Raw genomic sequence first — 26689 nt, 5'->3', positions numbered from 1 at the left:
TGATGTATAATTAGATCCAGGGATTACAAGACTTACATGCTTAGAGTATCGCAAAAGAAGAAAGACCGGGTGCGCGAATAAATATATATCCCATCAATATGTGCGTGAATCCTTGGCTCTAGTTTGATCCCACATAATTCCTATTTATTTCTAGAACCTGCTGGTTGTGGAATGCTGCAGTTTGGAACTGAAAGATGAGGCAGGCACCATGTTTTGTGGAAAGATTGCAAGCGAGAGAGTAAACTGTTTGTCAGATATGTCGTGTGTTTGGTTTAACGCCTAAACAGTTCCGCCAGAGCATCCCCTATCTGTTTACAACAGCCTGGGAGGGCAGCTAGCATACACACGGCTAAGCTAGCACCACCTGCACTCTCCAATTATAGTACTCTCTCAGCAGTCAATTGCTTGAGTTGTTTCCGCCACAGTGTTAGAGACACATGCCTAGCACTGACCGACATAACAAGGCATTTAAAGCCTTGACTGAGGCCTACTAAACATCTCACGCAAAACCTTCAAGTTAAATGTCAAGTTTGTCTAACGTAGTGTTTTAGTGTACGCTTGGTTGAAGCAGTTTCCCCCGCTATCCTCACTCTGCTTTCTTTATCTGCACATTTAAGTAGTAGAGAACTAGCATGTTTTGCGTATAATGGGCAGTTGTCAAGTCTTTTTTTAGTGGAAGCATACCTAAAAGAAACAAGCCTTTTCACTCTGCACGCTGTTAAAGATCACAGAGTAACAAAGCGTGTACTGTAGGCGTTTCACTCCACAATAAAGAGCCAAATTCTTCTGAAAGAGCCTTGTCTCCGTTTTCCCTCGTTCCTCTAGAAATGAGGGAATTTCCACCAAAGCTTTTAGCAGAAATGCATTTTCTGCTCGTGATGGTGTGTCCGAGGATCACTCCAAACTTAGAGCGTCATGTCGGATATCAAGCGCCCAAACTTTTCCATAAACGATATAGAAACAGTTAATGCGCTTTCACATCATAACAGCTAATATCATTTCAGAGATGGAGAGAGTGGCAGAAAGAAAGTGAGAAGCCATCTATGGGACATTAGTCTGACTTACTGTCTACTTCAGTAGCCTCACTAGCCTGTGTGTCTGTGGTGGTGATGCTCCTGCACGACTCTCTGTGTGTCTGTGGTGGTGATGCTCCTGCACGACTCTTTGCTTTCAAGGCCAAAGACAGTTGTCAGCAGTAGTGGCCTTGCCCCACACAGCCACTTACACCACCACAGAGAGCCCGGCCAGAAGACAGCGGTGGAGGCCTAAGAATAAAGCCAGTGTTTCAGCACCGGCGTGCAGGACGGTGGGCTTGGCCGGGCCTGTGCGTTGCACTGTTTAACGCTCTGGGTTTGGAGCGGGCCCGGTTCTGGTCTGGGTCTCGTCTGGGCCTGGCTTCTTCAGTCTGGTTTTGAACACGGGCCGCTGTTTCTATTCCTGGTCCTTGGCATTGAGATGGAAATCTAAACAGCGAAGCGGCTGGCTGAACAAGCCTCCCTCTCAAGACCAGACTGCCGCCCCCCCCTCCTCCTCCTCCTCCTCCTCCTCCTCCACTGCAGCCCCCCAGCCACCACTTTATCACCCTGTGGCGCTGAATGGTTCCCCTTCATGTTGGCCGGGTTTATGACCCCGCGTTCTCAGACCAGGGGGCCAGATAGGGATCTCCATCAAAGGCTCTCTCAGATACCACCGTCACCTCGGCTTCGGCGTGGGTAGACTGCTCTGGCTTAAAGGGCCAATTATAACTGCCTGGGAACTAGCCAAGACCCCCCCCCCCCCCCCCCCCTGCTCCACACACCTTGCTGTGACCCCCACAGATATGTACCTATATGCATGTAGGAATATTCAGTGCGAGTTGCGATGCCGCAGCGGTGGATATGAAATGCCTGACCCTCACCTCAACCCACAACTCACCTCACTTCCCCGCAGGAAGTGGCAACTTAGCCACAGGAAATGGACTCTTGCGTTGATAAATAAAGCCCTCCCATACACTCTGCTGCAGAGGTAAAGAGAGAGCGAGAGACATGAATTACCAGATGTGTTGGCATTCAGATAAATACATCAGCACTTATGGCCCGAAAGTATTTAACTTTTCAAGACCTCCAGCAGCCTTGAATAGCCCCTTAGATGCCCTCCTCATTTCAATCACAAACCCACCCCCCTCGCCCTGACACCCGCACACAGGCCGACCTCCATAGGACTATTTATAGGCCTTATTGCCTGATAGAAAGCATATTGTATGCTATTTGTTGGGTCTGGTTGCCTGCTCGGCTTGTATCATTGCATCATTGTGAGCGGAGGCAGCAGTTCAGCCTTTATGAATGAAGCGAGTCTCTGCCAGAGGCTGGGAGATGGCACTGATCCCACTGTGATGTCACTCCAGAGACGGCGAGAAGAGAGGGAGCTTTATGAGACCTCCCATTCACTTCTATCTCTCTCTCTCTCTCTCTCTCTCTCTCTGTCTGTCTCTCCCTCTCTCTTTCTACGCCACCTCCCCCCCACCCACCCACCGTTGCCTTGTCCTGTGATGGGCTCATATTACAGGCCGATGACTCATCCCCCTGCTCATTCCCCCCTCACCCCCCTCACCCACCCTCCATGCTCCCCCCTCACCCACCCTCCATGCTCCCCCCTCACCCCCCCCCCCCCCCCCCATGCTCCCTTGCTAACTGAACCCGGCCCAGCCCTGCCTGTCCCGGCCCTGCCGTTCCTGCGGACCTCAAAAATCCCAATTTCACGCCCTGTCTCCGGCGCACAGGCGAAGACGAGCCTGCAGATTTGGTTCATGTGTGCGTTCGTATGTGCCCGCGCGCGCGTGCGTGTGTGTGTGTGTGCACGTTGCGCGTGTGTGTGTTTGTCAGTTTAACGACCCCCCCCCCCCACTCCGATGCCCAAGGTGCAGAGCTGAACCTTGGTCTTAAGGTTGGTTGGGGGGGATGTTTGCGATGGGAGGGCAGTGAAGTGTCTCAGAAGATCATCAACAGATCATCCCAGGGGAGACATATCACTGTCGCACTCAGCACACCACTCATGTTCATTACTCATATATGATGGCAAAGGGGGAGTGGCCTGGCAGGTCAATAACCTTTTACTGTACGTATCTAGACGACACATCAGTCTCACCTCATCAGTGATTCTTACAATAGATAGATTGATTATCCCCGCTATACATCATTAGAAGCAATTGGTTTCATTGTCATGCCTCTCACTGCGGACATTCTTTTTGCTCTGAGCCTTGTTAGTGAAATGCGAATGCTATAATCTTCCTCGTGATTTACACACCAGCAGCTCCCATGCTTTTTAGGGCTAAATGGAAGGGACTCATTTTGTGGACGGGCCCCCACTGTCTGTCTAATGTGGAAGGAGATGACGGGCCCCCACTGTCTGTCTAATGTGGAAGGAGATAACGGGCCCACACTGTCTGTCTAATGTGGAAGGAGATAACGGGCCCACACTGTCTGTCTGCCGACACGCCCCTCCGCAAGGCTCCTGCGCGGACGGTTTTCGCCTGGCCGTGCACACCCCGAATTTTGTAACTACGCGGACGCGGCTGGGCCGACAAAGTGGAGTTTTCAAGACTCGCGCTCACTTCCGTGAGCAGACACCACACAGAGTATAAAAGCTCCACACGTTTTCTCGTCAGGATTCCGTGTCTCTCATTTCCGTGCGGCCGGGCCAAACGTCAAGCATATTCCCAGCTTAATGTGGAAGGAGATGACGGGCCCACACTGTCTAATGTGGAAGGCGATGACTTGCGGATGGCTCTTCACTCTCAGCGTACTGACTGTGCTCTCACTAATGGGACTCACAGGCATTGAAATCCTATCAGGACTTGATCATTTACTACAGCTCGTCTGGCTCTGAGCTAGCCTCTCTCACTAATGGATGCTGTACATTAGCTCTCCCACAGATAACTTTCATCATATGGATCATTCACCATGGAGATATGACTACTGCACTGCAGCCGGTATCATCATTAGGTCTGTTGGTGGTCATTTTACACACTAGTGTCAGCGACTTCACATGCTTTTAGATTATTTTAGAAGTATTATTTATTATTATTATTATTATTTAATTAAGTGTATGAAGACACATATGAAATCAGTAGAGCCCGACCGATATTATCGGCCCGCCGATATTATCGGCCGATATTGGCGATTTTTGATATATCGGTATCGGTAAAAAAAAAAAAAAATTATCGGACGATTTTTTTTTTTTTTTTTTTTTTTTTATATATATACAGTATATATAAGTTATAGACAGCATGGACAGCATGTTGTGTATATTTGATATTTTTTCTTAACTATTTGTTCTATTGTGTTTTTGTATTTCTAGTTATTTATAATTATTAAATTCCCAGTTAAGTTTACTGTTTCATTGCATTGAGTTTATTAATAAGCTGTAAAATATCCTGCCTACATCACATATTTCAATTCATGTCAACTCAATCATATCTTTGTCAAGTGTTTGATATTTGAGGGTTGCTGATGTGGTGCCTCCTCTGGTCGTTAAGGGCGCCTGTTCGGAGGGAGGGGAACTCGTTGGAATATCGTGATCCTCCTACGTGCTATGTCCTACCGGTAAAGCTTCCCCTGTCAGGTGAAAAGAAGCGGCTGGCTAACTGCCCATGTGGAAGCATGGAGCCAGTTTTCGGCTCTCCCCAGATCGGCAGAGGGTGGAGCAGCAACCAGGATAAATAAATAAAAAATTAGCACTAATGGGGGATTAGCACTAATGGGGGATAAACATTTGATGATAAAAACAAAAATAAAATAAAATAAAAATATCGGCCGATATTATCGGTATCGGTAATTTTTTATTCCCTAAAATCGGTATCGTATCGGTTTCAAAAATCCCATATCGGTCGGGCTCTAGAAATCAGCTCACATGCATGAATAACTATCAAGAAAGTAGACTACAATGTATGGTTGAGATTGCGATTTGTTTTTGTAGAAATGGAAACGACACTAAATCACGAGACATTTTTCTTGCTTTACAAATTGCTTTACAGAGCAAAAAACAACACAACTAATTCTGACAGGAAAACAAACCATTTGAATGAAAAGAGAAATCAAATTGCAATTGAGTTCACTGTATAAGCATAAGCAGGGCTCCTTCTCGTTTGTGGGGTCTGTTAATGCAAGTTTGCAGGCCGTGGGGTGTCGAGTGTCTTTGATGGGGGATTTAGTGCTGAAGCAGGTTCACGTCTGTGTGGGCAAGTACAGGCTGGGGCAGGGTTGATGAAAGCGACGGCGGAGAGAGAGAGAGAGAGGGAGAGAGAGAGAGGTGCAAACGGTTTGAAAGTGCAGACAAACTCCACCCGATCCATCTTAAATAAACCGCCACATTTCGCCTTTGCCTTCACATCAAAGGGCAGACTGTCTGAGCCCCGGCCCCATCTCAGTTTGCAACCGTTTGCAACACTTAAGGTTTGAACGCTACTTAAAAGACAAATGAGCTCAGCAGAGGCCATGCTGTCGCGGGCAAAATGTACACAGAAAGACAGCTTGCTCAGGTCTTATTTCCATGATGGAACTGCAGGGTTCCTTTTAAAGTGTACTGTATGAACACTTGTCTGACAAGTGTCTGACAACAGACTTACTGAGGTCTTATGTGAGACTGTAAACACGTTTTTATTCTAAGGTCCTCTACCTCACTTTCAGTATTGAGCAGAATACATTGTTTGACTATAACATCATGCGCAACGTGCGCAACACATACAATATATATACTGTATATATTAGTATGTGTTGCGCACGTTGCGCATGATGTTATAGTTATATGACATAATTCAATCACTGTTTGAGAGCAAGTACGGCTCTTCAAAATGATGAATATATATTTAAAATAATAGTGATGCATTATGTAGTCAAGACAATCTATACTATGACAGATAGAGAGAGAGAGAGAGACAGACAGACACAGGGAGAGAGGGAGAGATTATTATAGGGCTAATTGAATCACACAGAGAAGCAAAGAGTTCTTGTCTGCCCTTGTTTCTTGTCTCTTGCCTGGTCCCTCTCTGTTGTGAGGGAGAGGAAGAGAAAACCTGCCTGGTCCCTCTCTGTTGTGAGGGAGAGGAAGAGAAAACTTGCCTGGTCCCTCTCTGTTGTGAGGGAGAGGAAGAGAAAACTTGCCTGGTCCCTCTCTGTTGTGAGGGAGAGGAAGAGAAAACTTGCCTGGTCCCTCTCTGTTGTGAGGAAGAGAAAACTTGCCTGGTCCCTCTCTGTTGTGAGGGAGAGGAAGGGAAAACAAGAGTGGAAGACAGGGGGAAAAAAAGAAAGCGAGAGAGCTAATTTAGCAAGCAGCCAGACAGACATGGGTTACATGGGCGAAGGAGGGACAGCTGCTGTGCATTCCAGACGGGGTCGAGACGTCAGTGCGCGGTGAGAGCAGGCATGAACTGTATGTTGCCCCACTGTATTGCTGGCAGATCAAACCACTAGCCTGTGGAGATGCCAGAACATCTGGCTGCAACCAGTGGAGCTGCCAGTGACACAACTTTTCCTCATCAGCCTGCCTCCGGGCCAGGCCTCTCCTGATCTGTTTTTTAATGATAGTTCTGCTTTAATTAATGTGCAGTGGAGACTGACAGGGAAGATGAGAGAGACGGGGAGACATGCAGCAAAGACCTTCAAGTCTGATTTGAATCCATGGCTGTGTGAATACATGGCATGCAGTCCTTAGACAGACCATGCGGTCTGTCTAAGCTTGAGCCCGCACGCGTTACGCTCTGAACCGACTAGTCAGGATGATGTCACCGTGTCACACAGGAGGGCTCTAATAGCTGGTGATTGATGTCTGTCTTTGTTTGCTAAATCAGTGTGGCCGCTGTGCAAATGCAGTGACAAAGGAGTGACAGTTAATTGGGACTCTATAGGCACCTCTTTGTTTCTGTGTACATGTCATTTTCTGAGTCTTGCACGGAGTCGTTTTTAGGAATCTATTCTAGTGTTAGTGGCCTGGGGGGAGTGTGGGGGGAGGGTTCCTCTCCTCCCCCTCATCAGGCCTCACCCCTGTCCCCACCCCACCCCCCCCCCGCCCTTCAGTAGCCTGTTCAATCTAATTAGATGAACGCAAGTCATCAGGCACTGTTTAAAGTCATCAAAGGGACCTCTTGTTTCCCGCTGGGTGCCCACTGGCTGTGAGCGGAGAACAGTGAGCCCTCTGTGTGTTCGGGACCCTCGAGACAGGCCACCCCCCGACTCGCCAAACCACCCGCCAACAGCCCTGGTGACATCATCACCTCATCCCTTGACCCTTGACCCGCAGAGTGTTTGACCCCACACTGGGTGCGGTGACAGTGGGCCCACTGTGTAGGGGCAGCATGGTAGGAGGGCTGGTAGGGGTCAATGTGTCACTGACGGGCACCAGGCACTACTCTCCCACCCAGGATGGATATGTGTGTGTATGTGTGTGGGTCTGTCTGTCTGTCTGTCTGTCTGTCTGTCTGTCTGTCTGTCTGTCTGTGTTTAACCTTGTTGGAGTCCCAGATGAGTAGGATTTGCCACATGTTGGAGATACCTGGAAGTTTACACAAGTATTTTTGACTCTTAAATTGACAGCTTACCGCACACATTCTGAGCTGTCCTAAAGCAGCAAACCCCACTCACCTGGCACTAAATGCTGGTTAAAATGAACGCTGAGCATTGTGATATAACCCAGGGGGCGTGTGCATGTATATCCTTGTGAGAAACACTGTATTTACAATGTTGGTTAAACAGATTGGGTCCGTCAGTGCGACAGCTGCTGTTTAGATAGATTGGATCTGATTCCTGGATGGTGTCTGTCTAGACGAAATGTAATTGTTGAGGCAAGTTGTTGATCACGGTCAGATACAATTGTGTGTGTGTGTGTGTGTGTGTGTGTGTGTGTGTGTGTGTGTGTGTGTGTGTGTGTGTGTGTGTGTGTGTGTGTGTGCGCGCGCGTGCGTGCGCGTGCGCGACCATGCATAGCTACACCACAAGCATTAACAGGTCTCGCTCTTACTCTCTGTCTCTGTTTCTCAATTAAATTTTCCATTAAGCATTATTGGCATGAAATGCAATGCAATTGCAAATGCAAATGTTTGGTTGTCAATAATAATAGCAGTGATATATGATAATGGTATGCAAGTAATCTAGTAGCCGATAAAACTGAATATAATAATAATGAGGCTAACATTATTAAATATACAAACGGAATATTAAAGGCTCTTTCTCTCCTCTCTCATTTGTGATTGACAGATCTGGAGTGTGGCGACGTGCCACTGCTGACTCCAGGAAGTAAAGAGATGATGTCCCAGGCCCTGAAGGCCACCTTCAGTGGCTTCACAAAGGAACAAGTGCGGCTGGGAATTCCCAAAGGTAAGACTGTTGGGAAAATCACTTCTCTTATCCCCGACCCAGGTTTCCCCCTGCATGAGTCTTCAGAGCAAGCTGTCACATTACCCATGCACATTCATGAGAGAATTTCACATTATAGCCTGCTGCTGTATACTGTTCAATGAAGGCGTCTCTTAGGGAGGAGACGTTGAAAACCAGGAGACACCCACTTATTTCAGGAATGGGCCCTACATTACATACATTTGAGCCCGGGCAGACTGACTGACTGCAGGATCCAGAGACTCTAGACACAGAGACAGACAGTGAAAATAATGAGCGACGCTCCTAAATCCAGGCTGACCACAGAGCCTCTATGGGCTGCATGGAAATAGCAGGGCTTCCACTATTTGTGTATGTAGTAGCAGTATATTTGAAAGCCCTGCTTTTAGCTTCTCTGTACCACGACTATGTTCACATCCACCACTCGCTCCATGCTTTTGCCTTTGATAGCTTTCTTTACAGCTAGATACACTGACTGACCACAGAGACAGTGTGAACGTGCGTGCGAGTGTTAAGGTTGGCTGCATAACTGAAGATTCGGGTTTTTCCCTTAGTGAAAATAGAGCATAAGGTGTTCTGAAGTTCATAGGTCTAGAACAGCAACCTGCATAGTCAAGATTCACACTTTATTGGCAGGTCAGCCACAGGTTGGGAGGAGTGTTTCTTGGTACTACTAAACAGTCTGTAAACAAGACACGGGGTTTGTCTTTATTCAGCGACACACATAAGACAATTGTGTAACTAAAAACAGACAAAGCATGCAGACAGATTTGCATGTTAATTTGCAAAAGCAACAGTTAAAAAAATCATGTGACCCAATAAATATCTACCGTATCTTATATACTGTATGTACAGATGGAGCAATCTTCAATTGGCTCTGGGCCATTCGGCTGCCAGCCGAGATCATTGGCATATTAAACAAAGATCAAACAGAAACTTAACGTAATATACTTAAACTTAACTTACCATAACATGACATACTGTAACATCACACAAATTGACCAAATCCAACCTGTTATTATTAGTTTATCTAAAAGCAATGACCCTGCTGCCACTGAAGGCACCTCAGCATGTAGAGAAAGCCATTGAGATGCCTGGGTTTGGGGTTTGATTCCCACTGGAGCCATGCGTGACACAAATAAATGCACTTTAATATAGGGCAGCTTAGACAAAACCATCCACCAAATGGCACAAATACTGTATATAAACACTGACTCTAACAATCTCTCATTCTGATCCGGTGCAGATCCCAGACAGTGGACAGAATGCCATGTGGCCGAGTGGCTAACGTGGACGGTGAACGAGTTCAGTCTGAAGAACGTGGACTTCCACAAATTCCGTATAAACGGGGCCAGTCTGTGCGCGCTGGGGAAGGAGCGCTTCCTGGACTTGGCACCTGACTTTGTGGGCGACATCCTTTGGGAACATTTAGAGATGCTTCAGAAAGGTGAGGCTGCATTGCTTACTGGATGGCATTTCTGGCTTTTATAAGATAGTGTACGGTAGAGAGAGATTGTACGGTAGAGAGAGAGAGAGAGGGGGAGAGTGATAGATGTAATCTGCATTCATATCCCCAGTAGGTGGAATGCAGCTTACAGTAGCTCACTGAGCCACAACCACACTCCATGGTGACTGTACAGAAAGACTTCACCATGCGGTGTAGTGCCACTGCGTGGGCCCATTTAGAACGCTGCTGGCATTTTCTATAGTAACAGGAGCCAAACAGGAAGACACAATTTAGCTCAGGTCATTAATTTTTGATAATGCTGCATGCAGTCACATGATACATGAAATCAATGACGAGGTCACCCACGCTCATTCCTATCTATTTTTCATGAAGAAGATACAAAGCATTACCCCGTCAATGGACTGACCTCCAACTTCCAGGAATCCCGTTATACCTCAGACTACTTTGTCAGTAAGTACACTCATTGCAGGTTGCTCTGCATAAGCCCATTTAGAGCCATACAACATTCTTGTCTTTCTCATTGCATTGGACAGACCGTTTTCTTTGATGTGGTTCCTCAGTGAAAGGCAGCAAAACACAGCAGAACAGCACAGAGCAGCCTGTGTAACAACATCCACTTAAGTGATATGCAGTGATTAATTTAGGCCCATTTGTTCATGTTAACACCTGTCAAATGTACTGCTAGGTGATTACTAGCCCGGTATCAATATGGCATCATAGAAAGGTTTGCTTAAAGGAGAATTCAGTTTTTTTTGCACCCTGGATCAGTTTGAACTGCAACCTGAAAACGGGACATCTGAAATGATTGTATTTATGTCTAGTCAAAAGCTTATTTTCCGACACACAGTGACTCATTATGCTTATTATATAATAGAGAGAGCATGAATTAGCGATGTCCATCAGGCTACTACACAGTCTGAGTCAACTCTGACCTGCCCCGGATGTGCTTGAGAAACGCTTCTGTTTGGTAACAGAAGAAGAACAGAAGGACATCCGGGGAAGGTCAGAGTTGACTCAGTCTGTTGTGTAGCTATGGTGTAGCAGCCTAGCGTAGGCTATAGATATGATCTGATTTCAAGATTATGGACGTTTCATTTGAATTCAATTGCCGCTCGTATGGAATAACGTATGGATTACAAAGAGCAGCGGGAGATAAAGCGGGAGGTGCTATCTATGTGACGGACAGCAAACAGAGCAGGCTGTCAGCAGCACGGAGGTACGTTACATTGCTAATTCATGCTCTCTCTATTATATAATAAGCATAATGAGCCGCTGTGTGTCGGAAAATAAGCTTTTGACTAGACATAAATACAATCATTTCAGATGCCCCGTTTTCCTCATTTTCAGGTCGCAGTTCAAACTGATGATCGTTTCTGTTGATGCTAATCAAACCAAAGTTTGTCAGGGTGACTTAAAGGATGGGTTTTCCGTGGGGAATATGAATATATATTAAATCTCACGCCCCTAAGGTTTTCGAATCCGTTGAAATTTTTGAAATTGGATATTCACTGCCAGAGATATCAAGCATCTCTCACATATTTTTTGGGCCAGCCGACGCGTTTCGCGTCATCTGGCCTAAGTCCGCCTTGCGGAAGTCGTGCACCTATGAACTACAACTGTTGTTGGCCATGGTCCCGCCTCTAGAGGTCCTCCACGCCCCTTCAGAGGCCTTGACCAAAACAAAAACGCAGCCATCTTGTCAACCGCCTAGCCTGCTGTAGCTAATATTAGCTTCCCATAGTTCCTTGCAAAGAGACCATTATCTCGGGAACGGAAGCACTAATCGACACGGGACTGGCGGCATTGGAAAGCTCGTCAAATTTTACATCTAGTAGTAGGTGGGTTGAAGTAACGAAATCAACGCTGAGCAATGTACCCGTTTTTACACATTTTTACAGAAAATAGTTACAACATCAGATGCGCGTAACTCCTACGAAAATGCCTTAAAATGCATGAAAATTTTTTTATGAAGACATCTCCCGACATATATACTACCGTTTACATTTGGTGCAATTTGGAGGCAATTGATTTTCGATTTATTTTCGATTTATTTCTTCTTCTCTCCATGTCTTCTCTCCATGTCTTCTTCTTCTTTGAGTTTTATGGCGGTTGGCAAACATATATGTGCATTACCGCCACCTACTGGAGTTTGATATCAGCCAAACGCCTGAGGGGTGGGCATGGAAACGAAGGCCACGCGAGCCCAGTGCATTGTGGGAAATGTAGTATTTCGAGTCCCCGCACCCCCCCCCCCCACCACCCCCCCCCCCACACACACAGAGTGGATTTCTGGTGATATCTCAGGCTGTAAACAACCAATTTCAAAAATTTCAACGGATTCTAAAACCTTAGGGGCGTGAGATTTAATATATATTCATATTCCCCACGGAAAACCCGGCCTTTAAACATCATATTTAAAGCTGGAAATAAGGTCCAGGGTGTAAAGAAATTGATTTCTCCTTTACGTTGGGTAAAAATGTCTATTTTAATTCGTAACATTGCATGTGCAGCACAAGATAAACAAGTTCTCATGAGATTGTTTGATGTTATGGGGTGGCAACATTGCAACATTCCGTTCCCTCCATCTTCTAAAGTTCTATTTTGTGTCTTCCTCTTGTTTTGTTCCTTGCTTTCCCTTTCCGCTCTCTCTCTCTCTCTATGCTCGCCTCCCCTTTCTTTCTCCAGGCTATGGCATTGAGCATGCTCAGTGTGTCCCTCCGTCTGAATACTCTGAGCCCGGCTTCATCACAGAGTCGTACCAGACGCTTCACCCCATCAGCTCAGAGGACCTGCTCACACTCAAGTACGAGAGCGAATACCCCAACGTCATCCTGCGGGACGCGCCCCTCAACCCCCTGCAGGGGGAGTACTTCACTGTCAAGCAGGAGGTCGTGTCCCCCGACAACATGTGCTTGGGTCGCATCAGCAGAGGTGAGGAGGCGCACACACGTGATACTGGGTTCCTTCTATATGAGTGGCAGTGCTAGAGAAACAGTGCTGTTAACAGGGTCACCATGGGTCCCTGACATCCTTGAATTTGTGAATTTGTCTATTTTTGAAAATAGACATAAATAGACATGGGTCATTGGAAAGTGCTGAATTTATGTATTTTGAACTATGCTGTGTTGGGTCATTGAGCGAATTGGGCCTGGAAAGTAATTGAAAAATGTTTCTCTTGCATTCAAGAAAAATGTTCATTTAACTTCATTGTTTGCATTGAGTGTTTGAAAAGTGTGTGCGTGTGTGTGTGTGTGCGTGTGTGTGTGTGTGTGTGTGTGTGTGTGTGTGTGTGTGTGTGTGTGTGTGTGTGTGTGCGTGCGCGTGTGTGCGTGCGCGTGTGTGTCGGCGTAAGTGTGTGTGCGTTTGTGTGCTTGTGCTGATGCTACCAAGATCTTGCCACATCAGTGTGAGTGTATTAGCAGAGAAGAAAAGCAGGCCCGCTGGTGGGTTTGCGGTTCAGGCTAACCCGCCTCATGCTCTGTAGATTGGGTTGGGGAAAAAAGAGAAAACTCAATTGTTTTTGTCAGAGTGAAACACGAACAAAGCCACAGCCTATTCTCTTCAAGCCATCTGTCCTGTATGTAAAACAGCTCAAGTGGTGTAACCTTCAAGAACCAGCCAGTTTTTTTCTTCTTCTTCTTCTTCTTCTGTCTCTCAGCCTCTTTTCCTTGACTCGGCCTCAGTGTTCTGGGTGAGAACATAGAGGTGTCAACCCCAGTCGACTAGTGTGGGGCTTTCTCATGAAACCGTCTGCACAGGCTTGTTTTCTTCCCCCGCCATAGTTTCGAGAGGAATTAGCAGCATGGCTGACGTTATATAGCCGTAAAGCTGGGATTTTCTTCTCACAAACTCCCAGCTGGACAAGTGAAGAGTGTGTGTGTGCCGTGAGGTTTTGCGCTGTGCAGGCCTCCTTCCAGTGGGCCTTGAGCATTTGCCCATTAGGTATGAGGTCCAATCCTCGTGCATCATAAATTCCACGGGGTGAAGCGTTGCGTTGTGCTCTCCCAACGTGGGAAAGTATTTGTGGCACCGGCGAGATCCACATGTGGCTTCAATTTGGCCAATTGAAGATTTCAGCATCAATCGAGGGGCCGCATTATCTGTCATTCGTTAATGGCTCTCAATTGAAAGACTCCTCTTATCTTTCCCAAGGCCAAGAATAGCGTGGCCATTTGTGTGATTGTCTTCCATTTGGAGCCAAATCCAAATGGCAGTTGTGCAAGTGAAACCAACCATGAAACGGAGAGAGATGTTGCACCATACAACACAATAAAGTGTCGTGAGAGGGAACATTATATATGCAGTTAATTGTTTGTATATGTTACAGTCATAAATATTGACTGCTTAAAGCAGGACTAAACCCCCCAGATTTCTTGCAAAACGGTATTCTACTTGATTTGAAAACTCTGCAGAATTCCTCCCCCATAAACTAACATAACTTGGCCAATAAGTATGTAACATACAAAATAACACGCCAGGATTGGCCAACGCCAACGCCAGTGCCCAGAACTGTCAAATCAAATCATCGACAGAGATGCTATGGCCCGCCTCCCAGTATTTTCAGTGTATCAGAGATAGAGAACGATAAATGATAAATACAGCCACGTTATAAACAACAAACTAACGCTGGTGATCCGTATGGAAACAGTGTTACTCGAAATGGTTAAAAGTTATATCAATTTGGTCATTCAGTGGCATTTTACTGCCAGGTAACATAACTAACTAGCGGCTAATATTAGCCACAGTAGGCGAGCCAATTACCCATGGATGTATTGCTCTTAAAGGGCTCGCGCCGCGTGAACTACAGTAATAATCACATGGGGGAAAAAAACTATTTTGCACATGAGTGGGGCACGCGCAAATACCACTGTGACGTCACGATGTACCAAATCTCCCATTCATTTGAGGGCACACAAAAAAGCAGGTTTGGACCCATAGAGAGAACTTATGCTGCTGAAATGATAGGGGTTTGTAAAATTGTAACAGATTGGTCTCAAATGTGGAGATTTTGACCAAAATCCTTCACATACCACCCCAAAAGCCATATATATTGGTTAAAAGCTGAAAAAAAGTGTTTTGGGGTTTAGTCCTGCTTTAAAACAATTTACATTCTCATACATTCAAGTCTCTTTACAGACTCAAAATAATTAGTAGTTGTAAGAATAAACTTAATGTAAACTGGAAAGCACTGATTAAAGCATTTAGCTGAAATATCTCTCTCTCACTGTTTATCCCCCTCTCTTTCTTTCTCCGTCCATCCATTTGGCCTCCCCTCTATCCGACCCCCCTCCTAGGTAAGCTGGGCGGCCAGGACTCCTTTGAGAGCATCGAGAGCTTCGAGAGCTGCGACCGATTGACCCAGTCGTGGAGTAGCCAGTCTTCGTTCAGCAGCCTACAGCGGGTGCCCTCCTACGACAGCTTCGACTCGGAGGACTACCCCAGCGCCCTGCACGGCCACAAGCCCAAGGGCACCTTCAAAGACTACGTGAGGGAACGCTCCGACCTCAGCAAGGACAAACCCGTCATCCCAGCTGCCGCACTCGCAGGATACACAGGTGAGGTGTCAAGCAGTGTATAGACAAAGCTCTCGTCAATAAAGATTTAGTCTGCACAACTGCATGGAAGTAGACCGATAGCAATATATGTAAATATCTAAAAGCCTAAATATACACTACTAGGGATTGGCATGAAGTAGCCATGTGCTACAGTCAACAATAGAAACAAGATAGACATTTACCGGTACTTAACCTATACACATCCCATTGGGGGGCACGGTGGCGCAGTGGTAGCGCTGTCGCCTCACAGCAAGAAGGTCCTGGGTTCGATTCCCGCCTGGGACGCTGTGGGTGGTGAGGGTGTGTCCCCATTCCCATGTCCTGTGTGCCTACGTCATAAAGGGCCTTTCCGAGTTTGCATGTTCTCCAGATATATTTCCTCCAGATAGGAAAAGAAACATGCAAAAAAAAACAATACCCATCCCTTCCAATCTGAATGCACTCCAGGGCAAGGGAAACCATTTGACTAACATATTTTCCCTCAAGCAGGAAAAACACAAGATATGTATAACATTTTTCATTCTAACTAACGACAAATGTGGCTGTGGTTGATTGTTATCCTACATAGAAGTAGTGTCAGTATAAGTGCCAAGACACACAGAGTGAGGATTATGGAGGCGACTGCAACCTATATAGATATCAGGGTAGATGCCTCCCTCTTGTAGCCAAGCTGCCCCTGAGGTTCACCACCAGCTTCTGTTTTGGCTGTTCAGCTTCTGTTTGGCTGTTCAGCTTCTGTTTTGGCTGTTCAGCTTCTGTTTTGGCTGTTCAGCTTCTGTTTGGCTGTTCAGCTTCTGTTTGGCTGTTCAGCTTCTGTTTGGCTGTTCAGCTTCTGTTTGGCTGTTCAGCTTCTGTTTGGCTGTTCAGCTTCTGTTTGGCTGTTCGCCTAACACCTTTGAACCATTCTGTATATATGCCAATAGTTCTCCTAGGACCAGAGCAACACAGTAACCAAATGTATTATCTCCTACCAAGCTAACATCATGCCCTAGGATATTTCAGCTAAAAACAGGGTATAAATTATGTCTTTTCAAGTCAACTTGGCATCTCAGGGCTTGTGGAGACTTGGATTAAACCAGGTGAGCAGACTGGAGGCTATCCCTTTGGAATACTCTGATCCTGTCAGTGGTAAAAACAAGCTTGTTTAGTGCAGTAGGGGCATGTGGGGAAAACGGCTGCCAAATGAAGCGATCTTGGTCAATACTGCATCAATTTCAAAGATTTATGTTCACATGACTTAGTTATACATAAAAACAATAAAAAATAAAATCGAGTCCAGGTTGAAAAATACCAAACTTCTCCTTTAAGGTGCCATATATTTGCCCGTGGTGATTCTGCACCTCAAGGACATCGGTTTCCTCTTTGGGGAAGTGGAACCTCTCTGGACTGTTGTGCATCTCTGGCCATGAAATTACCAAAACTCTGCCCCCACGCCCTGTGCATTTGTGACATATACCTTTGACTGCGCTTTGCACCATGCACCATTGGTTCATGAAGATAGAGTCCTTACTGTCCCTGCTAAACACTACCATGCCGCCGCTATCCTAGCATAAGTGCTTAACAGGCTCCACATACGCAGCCTGCCCCAGGATATGCTTGTTTTTCCTTTACAAAAGCTAGGCTTAAGCATAGTAGGGTCTTCTTTTAAAAGATTAGAGTGTGTGTGTGTGTGTGTGTGTGTGTGTGTGTGTGTGTGTGTGTGTGTGTGTGTGTGTGTGTGTGTGTGTGTGTGTGTGTGTGTGTGTGTGTGTGTGTGTGTGTGTGCGTGTGTGTGTGTGTGTGTGTGAGAGCGAGAGAGAGAGTCTTCTAGTTTGCCCCTCTTCTTTAAAGTGCATTCCTCCTGGTGATGTCTGCACACAGTTATAGGTGCTCCTACAGACAGAAGAAGCAATTTGCTGACATTCTAAATGTAGATGTAAAAAAAAATGCGTTGTAAAATGACTTGGGACATGTCAGCTAGATGTAGACAACAGTAAATGGGCTTCAACTCTAAATTAAACTTGTATCAAGATTTTCTTAAGCCATTAGCTGTTGGCTAATTCATATGAACCTCTGATGGGGAACATTGAACCTGTTCATGTTGCAAGAAATGGATGTGACTACAAATTGAAAACAAAACAAAACAAAACAAAGACAATAATATTCTTGTCACTATATTAATTTGTGAAAATGTCCATCTCCATCCTTTTAGATGCATTCCTATATGTCATACAGATAAATAACCAGAAGTAAAATAATAATAATAATAATACTTAATCTGAATATGTGTGTATTCACTCTACACTGGAGACTCGAGACTGGACTTGGACTCGAGACAAAGTGACTTGACGACAACATTGATAATGTGAAATATTCTCACATTGGATGCAGGTTTTTGCTTATAGCACCAGCTCCATAAGGAATATGACACAATGCAGCTGTAACGCATGTTAGTGATGCTCTGCAGAAGCCCCAGTTGTGGTGCTGCTGTAATGCAATGCTTTTAGACTCGACCAAAAAAAAACACCTTTTACCCAGGCAGCCCGAGTCATGCACATTACAGGAAGCAAAATAGATTTCGCTCGTAGCGTCTTGTCTCTCCTCCTTTGTTCGTCTTCATTTCTCATCTACCCCCTTGTTATCTGCAGCCCGCATCTCAGCCTGTTTTTTCCAGGTCGTCTTAGCAACGCTGGTGCAACACAGAAATGATGCCTGCCCCTGCACATAACACCAGAGTAGAATTATCTCGTCATCTCGTGAGGCCTCTTTATGCTCGTACGGGCTGAAAGAGCCGCTGTGCGTATGTTCTCTGTGTTCAATAAGATATGAAGGCATTTACAAAGACTCCTAAAACAAGTGCACTATTTTAGCATCTGCCATGGTTTTTGGTTTGAGAAAGGTGCATGAAAAAGAAAACTGTACTTTTGACAGTTTACCGGCTTTAGTAAAGTTATGTTGACATGAATCCTTAAAATGGTACATCTGCTGTTGCCTCACAGCAAGAAGGCTCCCGGTTCGAATCCCGGTCCATCACAGATCCTTTCTGTTTGGACTTTGCATGTTCTCCCCATGTTCGTGTGGGTTTCCTCGCACCATCAAAGACCTGTATGTTAGGGTTAATACTCCTGTGAAAGACATGTATGTTAGGGTTAATACTCCTGTCAAAGACATGTATGTTAGGGTTAATACTCCTGTCAAAGACATGTATGTTAGGGTTAATACTCCTGTCAAAGACATGTATGTTAGGGTTAATACTCCTGTCAAAGACATGTATGCTAGGGTTAATACTCCTGTCAAAGACATGTATGTTAGGGTTAATACTCCTGTGAAAGACATGTATGTTAGGGTTAATACTCCTGTGAAAGACATGTATGTTAGGGTTAATACTCCTGTCAAAGACATGTATGTTAGGGTTAATACTCCTGTCAAAGACATGTATGTTAGGGTTAATACTCCTGTCAAAGACATGTATGTTAGGGTTAATACTCCTGTCAAAGACATGTATGTTAGGGTTAATACTCCTGTGAAAGACATGTATGTTAGGGTTAATACTCCTGTGAAAGACATGTATGTTAGGGTTAATACTCCTGTGAAAGACATGTATGTTAGGGTTAATACTCCTGTCAAAGACATGTATGTTAGGGTTAATACTCCTGTCAAAGACATGTATGTTAGGGTTAATACTCCTGTCAAAGACATGTATGTTAGGGTTAATACTCCTGTCAAATACATGTATGTTAGGGTTAATACTCCTGTGAAAGACATGTATGTTAGGGTTAATACTCCTGTGAAAGACATGTATGTTAGGGTTAATACTCCTGTCAAAGACATGTATGTTAGGGTTAATACTCCTGTCAAAGACATGTATGTTAGGGTTAATACTCCTGTGAAAGACATGTATGTTAGGGTTAATACTCCTGTCAAAGACATGTATGTTAGGGTTAATACTCCTGTCAAAGACATGTATGTTAGGGTTAATACTCCTGTCAAAGACATGTATGTTAGGGTTAATACTCCTGTGAAAGACATGTATGTTAGGGTTAATACTCCTGTCAAAGACATGTATGTTAGGGTTAATACTCCTGTCAAAGACATGCATGTTAGGGTTAATACTCCTGTCAAATACATGTATGTTAGGGTTAATACTCCTGTCAAATACATGTATGTTAGGGTTAATACTCCTGTCAAAGACATGTATGTTAGGGTTAATACTCCTGTCAAAGACATGTATGTTAGGGTTAATACTCCTGTCAGTGCCCCTGAACAAGGCAATAGCGTAGCCATTGTATCGTCTCTAAACACTGAAGTCTGTGGGACTTTTTTCTTTTTACCCTCGTTTTACCCAAATTGCTGTCACAAGGCTAGAAGATTGTCAACATGGGGAAAGGGAAATTCCAAGTAAAGAAGTCCCGACGTCACAAAGAATGCGTACGTCAGATCACATTACAGAGTCCCAGAGTTGGCAGCATGCACTACTTAATTACTCATCTGCAATGTTATCGGTTCAAACGAGGCCTCGTTCATTTGTAAAGTTGTTCTTGCTCTTTTGTAATACACACAAATATGGAAAAGAAAGTAAGCAGAAAGTAATCTGTAGCCCGGCAAACAGTACAGATCCAGCACATAGCAGTTGTAACATTGTGATGGGCCATACACACCCTGCTTGAATGTGAAGTCTGACATGCATCAGTCATCATGGCAGGATAGATGCTGCATAGAGAGCTGCCTGCTGAGTGTTTCCAGCCTAATGCATAGTAATGTATTCTCACTGGAGCACGTGCCTCCTCTCAGCTTTTACACAATGGAAAAGTGGGAGAAAGGACTTAAAGACCTCAATTTTCCTGAAAGGGAAAATGTCTCACTGGCTACGATTGGTCTTAGCTGTTAGTGTGGGTGTTGTGCGGCAGACAAAAAGATGGATACAGATTCTGTGTCAAGTGTGTGAAACAGACAGAGAGAGCAGAGATGGATGGAGAGAACAGAGAGAGAGAGCAAAAGAGAGAAAACAACAAACGAAAAGTAGAACCTGAAAATAAAGTATAAACATTGTGAATCGATGTTTATGACAGCTTGACAGCGCTGCTCTTCTTGGTTTCCTGTCCCAGGCGCAGGGTGACAGGGTGACGTGCCGACACTTGTAGCGAGGACAGGAGCCTGATAAGGGTGTGGGGAGATAAGCGAGGCTCATCTGCGAGGTTTCTCTCGTAAGCACCCGCCATCCACACACCTCTAGCTGGAGCAGCAACAGGCGGCCTCACAACACCCGCTTACACTGTTTGTGAGCCCTTCTCTCTCCATCTGTCTCCCAATAATGGCTGCAACTAGGGGTGTCACGATACACTCAGTTCACGATACGATACGTATCACGATACTGGGTTCACGATAACGATACGATACGATACGATTTTAACAATATTTTTTTAAACTTGAATAATAACAATATATGACTGGAAAAGTAGTATTTTATTTGAAATGCACAGATACAAAACATGCTGTTGTGGGAAATTGTTATTACAATAACAACTAGAAAAAACATGAGATTGGAGATAAGGCTTATCTTGAAATAGAATGAGTTACACCGTCACTTAGATTTACTTTGAACTAAAATGTTTATCAGTAGTATAAATTCTCATTATGCATCTTCAGTTTTTCTTCAAACTCAAACAACAAGACTTTTCTTAGTCTATTTTTTATGCATCTCCAGTTTTTCCTGTCAATAAACAGTTTTGCCAGAAACTCAATTGAATGGTTTCTCTCCTGTATAACTTCTCATGTGTCTCTTCAGAGACTTGTTCAACTGAACTACTTTCCACACATTGAACTTCAACAAACAAAGACGTTTCTTAGTCTATTTTTGAAAAAAAAAAAAAAAAAAAAAAAAAAAAAATGCGATATGAGATTTCATCTCAACGATACATATCGTGACGTTTTACTATCGCGAAATTTCGTGGGACGATATATTGTGACACCCCTAGCTGCAACTAACCATTATTTTCATCATCCATCAATCTGTGGATTATTTTCTCGACTAATCGATTAGTCGTTTGGTCTATAAAATGTCACAAAGTGGTGAAAAATGCCTTTTCCCCCAAAGCCCCAAAGATGACATCCTCAATGTCTTCTTTTGTCCTGACCAACAGTCCACAACCCAAAGATAATCAGTTTACTGTCATAGAAGACTAAAGAAAGCAGAAAATATTGACATTTAAGAAGCAGGGACAAGATCATTGTTTTTTTTCTCTTAAAAATTTGTCTCAATGATTGATTATAAAAAATAGTTGGCGATTAATTTTCTATCAATCAGCTAATCGACTAATCAATGCAGCTTTACTCACAAATCTATTGCTTTGTGTGTGTGTGTGTGTGTGTGTGTGTGTGTGCGCGTGCGTGTGTGTGTGTGTGTGTGTGTGTGCGTGCGTGTGTGCATAGATTTCTCACCACGCCTGTTTCATGCTATAGCTACTGTACAGTATGCGGCTTAAGACAAGCTACTGTATGGGTCAGATTTTTTTTAACGTTACTATGAATGCAAGCCCCCCACCCCCACACCCTTTTGCCACACTGTACGCTTTTTCAATGAGGCCCATTGTGCACGCAGGCTCTTAACATATTTTTGGAAACTTTTTTTTGTAGAAGTCGCCTACACTCTGGCGTGAGAGCTCGGGGGGCGGCGGGTGGGGCAGTAAACGGGCACTGTATCACCCTTATGTGGGCTCACTGTTACAGTAGCAGACTTTTTGGAATGCGAGTCAAAGCGTTCCGTCTGAAAGAGACTCAGTGTTGCGTAGCCACTTGCTATTTGCCCAAGTCGCGGCGGCCGTTGTCATACACCTTCTATTCTGTTGGCATGAGTGAAGAACAGGGCTCAGAAATGCCATGCTTCCTTTCAGGTGTACAACCTACACATCCATTTCCCTGAAAGCTTTTCTTTGTGTTGTATAAGAATAGGTTACGTTTTCAGAGGTGTTTGAGAGGAGGTGACTTTTGTTAGCGTCAGTTTTGCTAAGGCGGCGCGCTGCCTAGGCAGGTGTGATTTCAACGTGCGAGCCTAAAAAGGGGGTTTGTGTGTTTGTACTGAAAGCCACAAGATCAAAGTGTACCGCAGTCAATCTAGTTCAGACAAAACCAACCTTTTCTTTTCTTTGTTCTGCTTTCCCTCCTTTTTCCACTAAATATAAGCAACATGTTTGTTTGTGCAGTGTAATAAAGTATGCAATAAGTCTGCAAAATACATTCAGTCGTCGGGTCAACATATGACTCTTTAATTACATTTGAATCCGTTCCAGAACATTATAGATGACTTAGAAACGGCTACATTTAAAGTTTTTGGTTTGTTTGCCTGAGGATGGAGTTGCAAGCACACAAGTAGGCTACACGCATGCACACACACACACAGACACACACGGACGCGTGCACGCGCGCGCGCGCACACACACACACACACACACACACACACACACACACACACACACACACACACACACACACACACACACACACACACACACACACACACACACGGTCTGTATTTGAGTCCACAGATCTGTGGCTGAAGTCTGAAGTGGCCCCTCTTATTTTAAAGCAGTGATTTCATCAGTGTGGAACTCATACAGACACAGACTCTGTAGACTCTAGAGTCACATACTGCACAGGGCAACTGGCAGACAAGGGAATACATGATGAATGGGACTGTTGTATTTAGGGGGACATTTGGTTCCACTGCTGTGCTTCAGTCTGACCCAGATTAGAACGTTTACTTTGTCTCTCTTCAGACCTAAGTGAATAACTGGCATGAAGATTTAAAGTATTTATACATAGTAAAGGTATACACACTTGCCATGTACTCCCTCCGTTTGACTTGAACTGTTCTCCTTTCACTTGTACACACAGTAACATCCTCTCTGTCCTCTTTTCGCTGCACTGCATTAACTGCATGTAGATTTGACGTGTCTCACATAAACCTCAAAATCTTCTATATCGCCCTCCGTTATGTATCTCCTCACTCACTCAACCTCTCGGGTTACATTTTCCCTCATCTGTAGGTTAATATATTGTAGTATTATATGTCTGACTCAATGTGTGGGTATAAGCGCTTCTGCTATCTGCGTGTTTCCGTTTTCTAGTACCTGTCACTAGCAACAACAATAACCTCTGAGCTAGCAACCTACACACTGAAAATGGCAAGTTTTGACACATATTTGGATCGTGCAATAAGACAGACCTGCTCGGTTCTTTCAGTGAATAGAATATTGCTCCTAGTGTTGCAGATTTTATTTTGAAGATTCTCACCAGAAGTGATTTACCTTGCTGTTGCAGGCTTGACAGTGGATGAGGTACGCGCATGTCCAGGGTGATTGTGATTGGTTTAAAGAAATACAAACAAGACGAGCCCTCCCTCCCCCCATACCAGAATGATAGCCAGACCTTTCTCCATGGCCGGCACAGCCTAATGTGGAGATAGGTCTGGCTGAGCCAGAGTAATGCATTATGGATGCATTAGAGTTGAAAGCATTAGTGCTCACTGGCCAGGGCCTACATCTACAACCAGGGTCTACATCTACAACAGCCAGGGTCTACATCTACAACAGCCAGGGTCTACATCTACAACAGCCAGGGTCTACATCTACAACAGCCAGGGTCTACATCTACAACAGCCAGGGTTTACATCTACAACAGCCAGGGTCTACATCTACAACAGCCAGGGGTTACATCTACAACAGCCAGGGTCTACATCTACAACAGCCAGGGTCTACATCTACAACAGCCAGGGTTTACATCTACAACAGCCAGGGTTTACATCTACAACAGCCAGGGTCTACATCTACAACAGCCAGGGTTTACATCTACAACAGCCAGGGTTGACCTCTACAACCAGGGCCTACATCTACAACAGCCAGGGTCTACATCTACAACAGCCAGGGTTTACATCTACAACAGCCAGGGTCTACATCTACAACAGCCAGGGTTTACATCTACAACAGCCAGGGTTGACCTCTACAACCAGGGCCTACATCTACAACAGCCAGGGTCTACATCTACAACAGCCAGGGTTTACATCTACAACGGCCAGGGTCTACATCTACAACAGCCAGGGTTTACATCTACAACAGCCAGGGTTGACCTCTACAACCAGGGCCTACATCTACAACAGCCAGGGTTTACATCTACAACAGCCAGGGTTGACCTCTACAACCAGGGCCTACATCTACAACAGCCAGGATCTACATCTACAACCTTGTGTCTTATTGAGATAACAGCCAGGGTCTACATCTACAACCATGTGTCTTATTGACATAACAGCCAGGGTCTACATCTACGACCGTGTCTTATTGACATAACAGCCAGGGTCTACATCTACGACCGTGTGTCTTATTGACACGGCCCAGAGCAAAGCACTGAAAGTCTACCTGCTCACTCATGGTGAGTGCCATTGCTTAATGCAGATGTTCTCTCCCTCTCCCATCTGTGCTGCAGGCAGCGGGCCCATCCAGCTGTGGCAGTTCCTTCTGGAGCTCCTGACGGACAAGTCCTGCCAGTCCTTCATCAGCTGGACAGGCGACGGTTGGGAGTTCAAGCTTTCTGACCCAGATGAGGTGAGAGGTCAAGACCCCGCATGTGCTGGGAGGTCCTAAGTAGTTAGCCAGATGAGCTAGATGTCTTCTTACCTTGTCAAAACCTTTGCATGGTGGTGGGGGGGGGGGGGGGGGGGGGGGGGGGTTGACTGTGTTTGTTACACATTTTGTGTGGCATTTCATTTCAAAATACCAAAGTGTAATACCAAGTGCCAAAGTGCTGTTACCCGACGTTTATTACTCAATATTTGAAAAATGCAGATGATTACTTTCTCAGATGGTGCCATTTTGCAAGGGTCTTACAAGGCCTATTAATTTAGGTGTCCTCATTTTTAAATGGCATCTGAATTTGAAATTGAACTTTTCATTTGACATTTGTGAAACAGTCTGGTGAAAGGAGTAACAATAAGTAGGCAACTGTGAAATCGCTATATATATATAAGTATAATATATAACAAGAATATAACAACAACATAGCAACTGTAGCATGACTCAATTTCCCCTCAGGGTTCAATAAAGTTTTTCGGATTTGGATTCTTGGTGGGGGGGGGTCTCCAATTTTGGTGATTTTCATGTTTTCGCTCCATTTGAAGAATTTGGCCTAGATGCTCCTCGGATAATTGAGAAAAACCTCTGGGCTTATGAAATCAAAAGAAAATCCACAGCATAAAGTCAAAAATGCATTGTGATCAAGCTAAAAACAATGCTGTTTGTTGGTTTTCATTGGACAGCGACGATATCTTCTTCAACTATTTTCAGATTTAAATCTTTGACACATCATTTGAAAGCTTCCAATCTGCACTTGTATTTTTTTTGTATTACCTTGGCCTACTTGTTACCCAAAACACCAGTCTCTGTCATTTAATTTTATTTTATTCAAATGTTTACGGCACATCATGACCAGGAGCCTTTTCCATATGCTTTTTGATTACCGTAGGTTGCTCGGAGGTGGGGCAAGAGGAAAAACAAGCCCAAGATGAACTATGAGAAGCTGAGCCGTGGCCTGCGCTACTACTATGACAAGAACATCATCCATAAGACATCGGGGAAACGCTACGTCTACCGCTTTGTCTGTGACTTGAAAAGCCTGCTGGGGTACACTCCTGAGGAGCTGCATGCAATGTTGGACGTTAAACCCGATACGGACGAGTGAAACCAGAGACGAGAAAGAAGGTGAAGACGAAAGTGAAGGAGCCATGTGGACTAGGGCTCGTAAAGTGGTCTTAACTGTTTGGTAGAGTGGGTCACCGTTTTCTGGGGACCAAAACGTTTTTAATGACTAACTGTGGTCTTTGTCATTTTTGAGCTCTTGTCAGTCAGACAGTGTTTTAAAAAGGAGGCACATGCCAAAAGTGCGTATTCATACTCTGTTACATTGGAGGTGTGTGTGTGTGTGTGCGTGTGTGCATGCGTGTGTGTGTGTGTGTGTGCGTGTGTGTGTGCGTGCGTGCGTGTGCATTTGTGTGTTATATACAGGTATTACTTAGCAGCTCAAGGCAGACAGAGCGCTATGTGGTAGAGTACAGGTTCCATTCTGCCCAAGTAGCATGGGGGAGGGGGGGAGGGAGGGGTGAGGGCCGAGACGGACGGTGAGAGAGAAGGAGCAAAATAGAAGGATTCATTGTTGGGTTAACACAGAGAAGGGGCGGAAAGTTCCCGCTATAAAAAACGGTTGCCAAAATTGAACTAAGGAGGATATAATGTCATATTTAACATGCTCACTGTTTCTCTGCCTCACTGCACACATTAAGC

At 44.9% G+C, this 26689-nt stretch overlaps 1 protein-coding gene across 1 annotated transcript in view; it reads left to right on the top strand.

Moving 5' to 3' along the window:
* ets1 (v-ets avian erythroblastosis virus E26 oncogene homolog 1) overlaps nt 1-26485 on the top strand; it is a gene marked incomplete at its 5' end in the record, with an annotated part of 61067 nt that extends 34582 nt beyond the window's left edge. Inside the window, 7 exons of the mRNA XM_083636631.1 lie at nt 8226-8345; nt 9610-9810; nt 10204-10281; nt 12517-12762; nt 15126-15386; nt 24840-24958; nt 25875-26485. Coding sequence (XP_083492757.1) covers nt 8226-8345; nt 9610-9810; nt 10204-10281; nt 12517-12762; nt 15126-15386; nt 24840-24958; nt 25875-26090 — 1241 coding nt within the window. The 3' untranslated portion in view covers nt 26091-26485. The remainder of the gene's footprint in view (nt 1-8225; nt 8346-9609; nt 9811-10203; nt 10282-12516; nt 12763-15125; nt 15387-24839; nt 24959-25874) is intronic.
* Between the last annotated feature and the right edge of the window lie 204 nt (nt 26486-26689).

This window comes from Poromitra crassiceps (genome assembly GCF_964638095.1).
Source record: "Poromitra crassiceps genome assembly, chromosome: 5".
In the NCBI taxonomy this organism is placed as follows: Eukaryota; Metazoa; Chordata; class Actinopteri; order Beryciformes; family Melamphaidae; genus Poromitra; species Poromitra crassiceps.
The sequence above is the reverse complement of the archived record's forward strand: the minus strand, read 5'-3'. Positions and strand labels throughout refer to the sequence as shown.